Source organism: Ostrea edulis, chromosome 5, assembly GCF_947568905.1.
Source record: "Ostrea edulis chromosome 5, xbOstEdul1.1, whole genome shotgun sequence".
Taxonomy (NCBI): Eukaryota; Metazoa; Mollusca; class Bivalvia; order Ostreida; family Ostreidae; genus Ostrea; species Ostrea edulis.
In genome coordinates, this window is record NC_079168.1 from 42,349,819 (window position 1) to 42,362,385 (window position 12,567).

The following is a 12,567-nucleotide window of genomic DNA, read 5'->3' on the forward strand; positions in this document are numbered from 1 at the left end:
AAAGTCTTTTAAAAAGCATTAAAATGTAACTTCAGTTTGATAACTTTGAAATTAACACCTATTTACCTTCTCTGGACATTCCTACACTGATGCATTTTTGGTAGCGACAATATCGGCAATTGTTGCGATTTCGCGGGTTGATTGTACATTTCTTCTCACTTTTGCACAGGTAACTTTGGTTCTCAACTAATCCACGACGAAAAAATTTCTGTAAATTAAAAAAATTTCCTTTGAGAACTTTGACCAAGATCTGCAGTATCACCAAACATGATTTGGACTGCATATTTAGAGTTCTTCACAAGACACTGCAGTAATAGGGTTCTTCACAATGGCTACCAAGGCTATCTTTGTCTACGTTATGATCAAATTCTTTGAACACCATGGATTAGATTTTAAAAATAAAATCTGTTCTTTTCTATTTTCCAGATTGACATTTAATTTTTTGTTAAAAAATCTCTATTTATTCCGAGATTGTTTTAACAGTTGAGACATCATTTTCACTACGTGGCTCGGAAGTCATTTTCACAAATGTTTATTGGTAATTTGATTGATGAGTGCAAAAAATTTGAAAACTCTGTCAATCAATACCCACAGGTGTATATGTATTTGCAAAGTACAGAACAAGACTCACAAATAGGACATTATTTGGGACTGTGAGGTAGAGAAAATCTAATGTTGATGATTTCCACATTTTGGCATATAAAAAATATCAAGAAAGTACATCATGATAACAAATCTATTATGATATAATTTACACAATAGTTTGTTATAGTGAATCTCCAGAGCAAGTGGAAAAGTTTGTTAAAACCAAACTTCAATATATCCATTGGCAATAAAATTTTCATCATTTTCTTCTCATAGAGGGATAAATATCACTTCATAATAAGCATAAATTTGTTATAAGAGTAAATTAGTTATAAACGTAAATTCGTTATAAGTGTGTTTGTTATAAGGGTGTTTTACTGTACATCAATGTAGACATTCTGTCAATTTCACATTTGCGAACAAGAGGTCCCTATTGGGTCTCCACACACACCTTAGTCTACCTGGTTCTGCTGTTCTTCAGAAGATTTTATTAAAAAAAAAATTTTTTTTTACACCATCTTATGACCCAAACAGGGTCATGATTTAGCCCAACTTGAATCCACACAAAATAGAAATGCCCTATATTCCTCTATAAGCAAGTAAAATTATATCCCCGATTCTAGCCCTACCCTAAAACCATGATACAAACTTTCTTTTTAAGAAAAGATTCTCATGTCAAGCCTACTCCCAGGGCATTTGAATTGAAGTAACTTGAATCTGCACTACCAAGAGATATGTAAAATCTATATAGTTTATTTCTTAATTAATATTTCAGTGATTTCCCCTCGCAAGATTAATAATTGTAGATATATCTATTGAATTTAGGTGATTCGTGAAAGTAAAGCAAAGGGTTGGATATTTTTTTAACTACTAGATGAAACCCTGCGCAAGCATGGGAAACCACAATTAAATAATATTGCATAAAGGAAGGACTTTTTTAATGCGTGTTTGAATTGTTGCACACATGAATTGAATGAACGATATTTTTCATTAATTCGAGTGAATTTAAGAACAATCCTTTGAATAATTGCGTGCATTAGTTATGTTATAGTTATTGATATTATATACAGTAAATAAAACTTGATTATAATTATTAGGAAGTCACTTGGAGCTCCAAATTAAATGTTCCTTATGTCACATAAATGATCTCTCTCTGTATTGGAAATTAGATAATAATTTTATGAATGCAATTGTAATCTGTCATTCCGAATAGTTGACCAAAGACAAAATAAACGGTCATTCATAATTTCAAAATTCGGAACTCTGTGTTTGCTGGTCTTATGCAGCTTATGTAAAGGCTTCTCTGATCATCACCACATACTCAATTTGGTTGTGTGATGTCAAGGAGTAAAGAAGATTTTTAAAGAAATGCAAACAGCAAGTTAAAAACAAGGCAAAAATATAATATAAATCTTTCCAAAATACAGTTTTAAGCACAATACAATCTAAGACTTCAATTCACAACCAACCTACATTTAATTATTTTATAGATATACTTTGCATTGAGCACATGTACATGAATATAATATGGATACCTTACCTTGCATCCCTCACATGTATTCACTCCAAAATGGATTCCATTGGCAATGTCCCCACAGACTTTGCACAGAACTTGGCCATCTGCTGGCTGGACTGTTTCAGGTTTCTCTGTAAATGTCAAGTAACTCCAGATATATGATAAAATACAGGTGTGATAATGCAGCAAAGGTTAAGATTTGCATACACCATTCAATGTGTGCCTGAACAGATATAGTTAAGCCCCTGGAACAATAGTAATTAATGACTTAGTTTTAACAACTTAGGAACCAAGGTAATTAACTTCTGGACCTAGTAACCTAGAAGGGACACTCAACAATGAAACATCCATGCAGCTGGGATAAAATTTTCCATTGAAATACAATACATGTACATGTATACGCAAGTCTCATAAAGATCAGCATTATACTGGTATGTACTGTCAGCCAGTTTAGAGGATTAACTGGATGAAAATCATATTGAAATTAGGAGAAAAATATCATAAATTTCCTAATGTGAACACTTACAGAAGTTATTTGTAATTGATAAGAAATGCATCAATTATGGAGGGATCGGTCTCCATGCTTATCTGAGATATTAATTGCATTGGAAGGGGTGCCATTCTTATATCTATTAAGGCAATCAGAAATATCTTCTTTTTTGAAGGATCAGTAGAAACCCAAAACATGCACCACTTCCCAATGAGAGATTATCTGTAAAAATTCCAGCTGATAACTGAAGAAATCCTCGTCTCCTGTTTCTAATGATATTTTTCTTGCACACATCTACCATCAACGTTACTCCTTCATAAATATGCATTAGAAAATCGCCATTTTCCCCTTGCATTGAATAAACCAGTATTCCATTAATACCAGTATATAATTTGTCAACATTTTCAGGTATTATCACTTTGTCATAGTTTATCATACTAACAAAATTTTGGTCTGCATGGTTTCCAACATCGAAAAAATACTGTTCAATATGGCACATATAGCTTTAAATTACTAAAAAGTGGCAAGAATAATTCAACATGATATTCACTGTGTTCTACATAAGAAGAACCCACTTGTATGTAGGATACAAATATCCCAGATAGGATTGGAGGCATCCCCGAATCTTCCAGAATTAGAATGGAGACACCCTCTCCAACACATATACTGGGATGTACAAGCACGTGAATATTAGTTATGATGATAATTAATCTAAACTTGGAATAATCAGAGTAATCATGTAAAAAATATACACAAAAGAATTGCACAATCTACTTAATATTAAGTCAACCAAATAAAATTCACTCTGCATTCTCATGGTGTGTTGGTGATTTGTTTTTTTTCCTTCAAGTTTATACTTTGGATACAGATCCTGTTGAATACCACATGGTATCCACTCGTGAGAATCTTCCGTAATTTTAACCTCCAGATGTTGGTCTCCAGTTTTTGACTCTGTTTTGTTAATAATAGAAATATTAAAGCTAAAACTGAATTACCTTTCCTGCACATGCCTGCCATAAGACAACGTTGGTAACGACAGTACTGGCAGCGAATACGGCCTTGCTTGGCAATGTCACAGTTTCCATTACACTGACAGGTGAAAGTGGGCTCACCATCTTTTGTGCATCTGATGTAAAAACTCTGAAAAATTTGTAAAGTGGCTCTAGAATAAAAGTCTCTGATCTGCACATCATATAAAAAATATACTATATATACCAGGTTTTATTTGAATGCATGAAAAATGTGTGAGAATCCTGAGCACCACTACCTCATGACTATTTGTTGCTGCAAACTAGTTATAATGTTAAATAAATGTATAAAGTTTATATCTGGGCGCATTTGTGAATACAACTTGATGCAAACACTTTTGTCCATTGGCAACTTGCAAACAATATAAGTCAAGAATAACAGCTGGTAGAAAACCATGTAATTACTGTTACATGTAAAAAGTTCAAAGTTCATGAGTCTGGGGGTCTCTTTAGGTATCTATCATGCATTGTTAATTATCAAGAGTTTGACATATTTTGCAACTAAAAAATTACACTTTGATCAGGGTGTTAATGACTTGCCATAATATTGAAAAATTATGAAAACCATGCAGGTTGTTCATAGTGAGAAATATACATTCAATAAATATATCTCCATGATTCATGTATGTGTAATATGTCATCATAATTCTGCCTGAATTCCTACATTCAAAAACAAGAGGCCCAAGGGCCTCATCGCTCACCTGAGTTACCTTGGCCCATATCTGAAGACTTTCCATATATATTTGCATGTAAAACCTTAGTCCGTATTGTGGCCCCAACCTACCCCTGGAGGCCATGATTTTTACAAATTTGAATTTGCACTATGTCAGGAAGCTTTCATGTAAATCTCAGCTCTCCTGGCTCATTGGTTTTTGAGAAGAAGATGAAAATGTGAAAAGTTTACGACGCCGACAGACAAATTGATTAGAAAAGCTCACTTGAACTTTCGGCTCAGGTGAGGTAACAAGAGGCCTATGGGCCGTAATGATCACCTGAGTAACAACTACATTACTCTTCAATGGACACCTCAATAAATTATAGCATTAATTATTTTATAAAAAGGAAAATAAATTGTCTTAAGCTTTCCAGATGCAGTTTTTTCAATGTCCAAGAGTGAAAGCGCATTTTGAAATGAAAAAAAAAATTAATTCATTAAATGAATGCTGCAACCTGTAGCCTCAAAAACTAGTCCAGGGGAATTTCCACAATTTTGGCAGTATAGTCTTTATAACCATATGTATAGCATTTTGTCACAATACATCGAAGTAAAGATCATTTTACTAGATAGACTGTATCATCACTCTAAAGCCCTAACACAGGTTTAGGGAATCCCACAAGTCTAGTAGAGGGATACAGGCTCTAAAGTATTTATTCACAATGAATAGAAGTAAACAAGACTCTTCTTGAAGAGTATTAATCAAAAGCCTCAATGAGCCTAATTATCAGTATTAATATACCCATTTGAATCCCACTGAGGAGTAAGGAATTTCACAATGTTGGTACACAGTTATATGCTTTTTATAACCATGTATTCAATATTTCTTCACAATACATAGAACAGGTCCAGCACACTACCTTATTCAGAAAGCACATTATCTTTGTTGTTACGGCCTTCCACCAATCCACTGTATGACCTTTTTACACTAATGTTTACTACTAGGCAAGTCATCAATGATTAATGTGCTTGTAACATAAGCTCCTGCACAAAATTTAATTTTCATTAGTGTAGACATTTAGATTTATACACGATCTAACAATTCTGTGTAAGTTCAATGGTCTAAATATGATTTTATGAAATAAGAAAGCCCTATCACTTAAATTACCACTCAAAAGTTATGGGCAAGGTTAAAGTTTAATTTGGACAGACAGGTAGACAGGACAAAATATACCCTCAACTTTATCCACAGGGACATAAAAAAGATTTTGAATACACACAACTTGGGAACATTTGGATTTGATTTAGTGTGGCCCTGTTACATATGAAAAGAAATTGTTTTAATTAATTTCTTGTGTATTCCAATATAAAACTTTGATTTCTACTTTTTTGGCCCAGTGATTCTTGAGAAGATTTTTGTAGATTTTTCCTATATAACAGCGTGTAAAACTTTCATTCCCTATTGCACCTCCATCCTATCCCCGGAGACTATGATTTAAACAAATTTGAATCATTCTACTCTATGTCAGAAAGCTTCATGTGTATATTTCAACTTTTGTGGCCCAGTGGTTCTTGAGAAGATTTTCAAAGATTTTCCCTATATAACAGCACGTAAATCTTTAATTAATCCCCTATTATGCCCTACCCTACTGCCCTGGACCTATATAACAGCATGTAAATCTTTAATTAATCCCCTATTATGCCCTACCTGACCGCCCTAGACCTATATAACAGCATGTAAATCTTTAATTAATCCCCTATTATGCCCTATCCTACCGCCCTGGACCATGATTTGAACATACCTGAATTTACTTGAGAGGAAGATTTTTTTCCTATATATCCCTAATGTAAAACTTCCCTATTGGCCTCACCCTACATCTGGGGGCTGGGGGCCATGATTTGAAGAAATAGAACCTACACTTTCATAATGTCAGGAAGCTAATTCATATGTAAATTTAAACTTTTCTGACCCAGTATAAGATTTTAACAACTTGAATCCCTTCACCCAAGGATGATTTGTGCCAAGTTTGGTAGAAATTGACCCCGTGGTTCTGGAGAAGAAGATGAAAATGTGAAGGTTAATGCCGACGACAACAGACAAGGGACAAATTTTGATCAAAAAAGCTCACTTCAGCCTTAGGTGAGGTAAAAAACCATTTCCCAAGGCGGTGAAGCGTTTCAAACATTTGAATAGTTCCTGGGAGCAACACAATTCAATTCAATTTATTGGGAGCAACACTGATTTTGCAGGTAGTAGTCCGTAGATGGGGGAATGGTGGACTTTCAGGGAAACAGACAGTTTTATTGTGTCACTAATCAGTAGGGGGATAATGAAATCTGTATTTTCTTCATTTTTGAGATACAGAAAAAATCTCACATCTAACCCCGACATCAATTTTAGAAACTAGGGTAAATTCATGTTTATATTCAAAATACATGTACATGTATACAGATAGTCAACATTGTAAGACATGGCCAACTAAATACCCTAATATGCTGTAACTGTGGCTCCTGTACTAAATAAACATAAACATTATAGTGGGACATTGGGACATTATCAATTTAACTGGGATTCTATTTATCATTAATCTTCCTATCTTATATTCTGATCAACATTTAAAACAGTGTTTAAAAGAAAAAATGACGCAATTACTCTTGCTTGGTTATTACCCTTGAAATTACATGTTCTAAAAAGAGCAGTTTGGGATTTAAAAAGTTTGAAGGATAAATGTCTATAATGGTGTCTTTTTAAAGCCAAATATCGGTTAAATCAATCGCAGAAAAAGCAAGTTATAGCATGCTAGTTACTTGTTTATCTGACAACTATCGAGAACTCGGCGTTTATTTGGAGCTTTTGTTATACCATTCCGATATTGATGTTTGCCAACCCACTGATGTGTGACAGCAGAAGCCATAGGCACCACACTCCTGGTGTGCACAAATTAACAATGTAATTGTCCTAATGGCTATTAACAGTCAATGGCTGCTGCTTCAAAAGAAAACTTTTTTTATGATAGTCTTATTTATTGATTACCAGTATTTAAAAGCTAAACAATTTACAGGATTCTACAGACCAAAGGGGCGATTCTGCTCACATTTGACTAAACTTTTGAAAGGTCTATTGTAAGTCTGGGGGAAAATATAACAATGGCTGGTTGCTCCACAGAGCTAATTATAGATTGAAAACATATTGGTTGATTTACCAATTATTACATATTCTTTAAATCTTCAATGTTGTTTATGTATATGTACCTCAACATGCATGTATATATCAATTTTATTGTGATTAACTATGTATTTTCCTATGTCAAGTTTATTGATGAATTGAATTGGTAAATGGTCAAAGAAAAAAAGTAATTATTAATAAAATACAGCATTCTATTGAAAGGTGAGATTGTTTCTGGTTAGTTTTATTTGATTAAAAGGATATTTTACAGGGTCTTAAGTATATCATTAGGTCATTTTATATAGCCTTGAAAGATTTTTGCAACTGGAAAAAACTACAATTAATTTTGGAAAAATTACTAGCCTTTTTCACACTGGACTCAAGTTGAGTGATTCAAGAACTAGGTTCTAAACATGTATCATCTACTAATTTCAAGTTCAAATTTGACATCTTTTGAAATACTTTTGGATCTTAAACTTTCATAGCTAGATTAGAAGAAAGAAAAATTGGTAACACCTCCAATTACAGAAGACCAATGTACATCACTGAATTAACATTTCATTTAAACCTGTTCAAAAATTGTTGAAATAAGGAACTTTTTCCTTATATAAGATATATGTTATGAGTGACCTTGACCTATCCAAAAATGACCTTGGTCCAAAAGTCTCCTGTCCCTAGGAATATTTGTAATCAATTATGATAAATTTCTGATGAAAGGTTTAGGAGATGGGAACTTTTACACAAAAAAATGTTGAAGGAACTTTTATACTGTATGTTCTGAGTGGCCTGGACCTTTCCAAAATGACCTTGAGAGACCCTGATTTACTAGTCTGTGTCTCAAGGAACATTTGTGATCAATCATATCAATTTCTGATGAAAGGTTTTGGAGATAGGAGCTTGAACAGACGGATGGACAGACACAACAGCGATTTATTATTTAAATGTTCCCCCCAAATTTTTCAGGGACCATAAAAATTGCATATCATTTATGGAATTTCAGAATACAGAGAAGATTGTAACCTATTATAAAGTTAAAAATGATTGAATAGGAAAAAACCCAAACACGTACCCCCTGCTTGAAATTATTCAAGACATGATCAAAAATTCAAAAAGATTAAATCACATCCAAATCATCATCAGATTATGAATTCATATTATCAATCATATCTATAATGATCGAGTTTAAATTCATTTAAGAAGAATAGCATGAACAAACTCCTTTATATTTTACTTAACTCCTACAATTTTAGCTGAAGTTTGTAAAGAATTAATAACGATGGGAATGACCACTGGGGCTTTGACCAAACTAGCTACATGTAACAAGTAGTTCATTTCCCCTAATATACATGTATCTGAAGATTTCACATTCCTACCCCTTATGGTTTTCAAGTAAAAAAAACATTCCCCTAAAAATCAACAAAGGGCTCTATAAGAAGACTCTTGTGAAAGCGTGTTTTCTGCTTTATACAAGTTTTACTTGCAGGTGTAAGCATGGTTGTGTTTCTTTAATTAAATATATCAATTTCTGAAAACACCTGCTGCTTTACGATAAAAAAAAAAAATATATCATGAATATCACTGAAATCAATATATTTAAAAAAAAAAGGAAGTGATGCATGGAGTTGGCACATTTCTAGAACAATATCAAGGCACCCAGACAGAAATGCCAGTACATTTCTACTTCTCTAGGGTGTTAAGAAGTACAAACACACAAACTGAAATACACTACAACTACACTGATCCATAATTAAATATTGCAAGAATAAAATCAACACTCTGCCATGATACATAGCAACACAAATATCTCTACAATCAGAAACCAGGCATTTGATACAATGTTCATGTGTCACGCTGTCATGTCTTTGATAATGTACCTTGCAAGGCAGGCAGACAAGAGCTCCAAAGTAGTAGCCACTGGCCCGCTCTCCACACACAACGCAGATCTTAAAATCCTTGTCCTCCTCAGGTGTACAGTCGTCAGGTCTCTCTAGTTTAATATCAGTGGGAAAGGCCACATCGTCATCTAATCTAGAGGGTAAACCATAGGGTCCTGAAAGAATAAAACAATGAAATCAAAATCATATCAAATTACTCATACACAAATATAATGCTTTAGTGCATTATTAAATACTTGTACACAAATATAGCTGCTTTTGTGCATCAGATAATTGTACACAAATTCTGACACCAGTCCTGGGCAACTCGCCGAAAGACAGCTCACCGACAAAAGTGAGATTCACCGACACATGAAATTTCGCGGAATGGACATTTTACTGACAAGAATGTCAGTGAGTATAGAAACTCACTGACGATGATTTCAACCTGTTTATCTCTGATGTGTTGTGTTGTGTGTTCAGATAATTAAAGTAATATGAAAAACACAGTTTTCTGAGACTTTCTTATTCATCATGGCAACCCCAAGTACTCAAATCAGAGCAAACTTGGTCCAAAATGATTAAAAGATCGGCAGTAATGGGTGAAGCTTGAGATATGTCATAAAAAAAAAAAGATGTTAAAAAGAAATGGTAGAATTGTAAAAATTGTTTCAGAACGTGGAGAAAGGACTAAGAATTCTGTTCTTCTTAACCTTGAGGGACTTGCACATAACTTTACATATCAAATAATGATGAATTGGTGATTTATGCAAAGAAAAATAAAACCGTACACACGATTTTCTGTTGGTTTTGTTGTTTGACTAAAATCTGATGTCACACCATTATGTGAGAAAGATACATACACACACACACATATATATAGCATTTATTTACATGTGTTGATGTATCATATTCTGACGATGAGTTGTCTGTCAGTCACTTGTCTTTCTTTGAGTTGTCGTGTCAGGAAGTTTTAAAGTGGTGGTAAAAAAAAGTGTCAGCAAATTGTCGATGCGAGTTGTCTTTCGGTGACCTGTCATAGACCCCAAATACACTGCTTCAAATACTTGTTCACAAATGCACTGTTTTAGTGCTTCAAATCTTTGTACACAAACATAATGCTTAAGTGCATCAAATAATTGTACACATATATACTGCTTTGGTGCTTATATATGACGATATTGGCCACACCCATGGCCCTCAACCCCTGACCCAGGGGCCATGAATTTCACAATTTGATAGAGGGCTTCATGGACATCATAACCATGCATTTAGTTTTTCTGCCACATGTGTAGGAGTAGGGAAGATTTTTGAAAATATGGCCCTTTACTGTGGATTTACAGTAAGTGTGAACGAGACATATCGGCAAGTACATGACGTGCTTCAGATAGTTCATTTGGAAAGTCCCCGAGTGATTTTAAAGAGCGCTTTTGATAGGTCAGTTAAATTATAGGTAGGCGGTCCCAAGTATTTGGCATTATATTATCTCGTGCCTAACAAGTGTAAGTTTCACTATTTGATTTCAGTGTAAATTGCACCGTACGTAGCGTGAGATTCAATATCGGTTTTGATTTGACAACGGAGATTTGAGATTACGTTAATAAAATGTCTTGTAAAGTTTATCTTATATATACTAGATATCTGCATGTATAAGAATGATGGGATATCTTATAAAGAAAAAAATATAAGATGTCTTATAAAAGATACAAGATATCTCGTAAACTTTAGAAGATATAACTTTTATCAGATACCTTATAAATTTTATCTTTTAAACAGGAATAACCGTGTTATACTTATAATCCATCGCAGTATCAATAGGTATAGGAGGGGGAATATAGGGTGAAAAAGGCGAGTTCCGATATGTAAAGAAAAGGCAGGATAGCAATATCCCAGAATTCAAATAGTGCTGAATATTGAAAAGAAAAGAAAAAGACGGGATCGAAAATGCTGCGGGAAAAGGCAGGATCCGCAGTTGCCTCTATATCCCAATAAAAATTGAAAGGTTACTCCCTTAAATTCCTGTAGATACTTGTCAGTTTTAAGTGATCAGAAATTTCAGTACATGTTTCTATAGGTGATTTTGTCCGTTTAAGAACAATGCTTTTGTTTTGTTGTCTCTTTCACATTCGCAGTTTCCATATCGTTATTTTAAAATAAATCTCTCAGAGGATATTTTCGAAATCTTGCAAAGCAATATTGGAAAAGATCATGTCGGAAAATTTTCTAAATTCAAATAGTTAGGGGGAAGAGGGGGTAAAAACTCGTAAGTTTCTGTCATCCGACATCGATTACACGTTAGTGGGAAAAAAAGACAACTGACTTTAAAACCACATAATAACACATTTTAATAAACGTTTAATAGTTTCAATGTATACTTTCATTTGTTTTACTTGTTAATCGATTAGTTTCAACATACTTCATATTTAGTTTTGTATTGGGGGGGGTGGGGGGGGGGTGGGTGGGGGTGGGGTGGGGTGGGGGGGGTGTCTTGGTGAGAACTATGCGAACTCAGTTTTCTCTAACATTGAACATTTGATCTCGCCCCTAAAATAATTTGTCAGATTAAGTAATAAGATCAATAGATATTCTACTTCGAGAAAACATTTATTTTCAACACATGGCATGCTTTGATGTCTTTTACTGTTATATATACCCACATTTTCGTAAGAAATTCGGAAGTAACCATCGCTAGATACTGTTAATTGAATGAACAACGGCAAGTTCTGTGAATTCTAGCAAAAACTAAATTCCCCAAACCACCCCTCTCCTGTACATGTAACACATTATTAAAGAAATTCAGTATTTCGTTAGCATTCTATAACGTCATAATAAACCACAGCAAAGGTCGATTGTTAATGTTGCGATACTGGTCTACCTTGGAACTTATATCACTGGTCCACCCCTAACTGTATGTCCATAGGAGTTTGAAATTTTATCAATAAAGTTAATAAAATGTACTTGATTGACCAAGCTTTGAGCTATGGTCAATCAAGTACATTTTATTAACTTTATTGATAAAATTTCAAGTTCCTATGGTATGTCCATGATTGCGATTACCCATTGTACGAACGCGACACTCGCTTCGTCAATATATATATATATATATATATATATATATATATATATATATATATAGTCTCTTTTTTGGAAGTAAAATACAGAAAAAACTCTAAACACTTTGTTGAAATATTTCGACCGTGTTACCGGTCTTCTTCACGAAAACACGACTGAAGAAGACCGGTAACCCGGTCGA

At 33.9% G+C, this 12,567-nt stretch overlaps 1 protein-coding gene across 2 annotated transcripts in view; it reads right to left on the reverse strand.

The window, feature by feature from the left end:
• LOC125649530 (uncharacterized) overlaps positions 1–12,567 on the reverse strand; it is a 57,156-nt gene that overhangs the window by 12,327 nt on the left and 32,262 nt on the right. For both annotated transcript variants that reach the window (XM_048877105.2, XM_048877109.2), the window contains 4 exons: positions 9,315–9,490; positions 3,587–3,731; positions 2,126–2,232; positions 67–208 (listed from right to left, as the gene is read on the reverse strand). In XM_048877105.2, the coding sequence (XP_048733062.2) occupies positions 67–208; positions 2,126–2,232; positions 3,587–3,731; positions 9,315–9,490 (570 nt within the window). The remainder of the gene's footprint in view (positions 1–66; positions 209–2,125; positions 2,233–3,586; positions 3,732–9,314; positions 9,491–12,567) is intronic.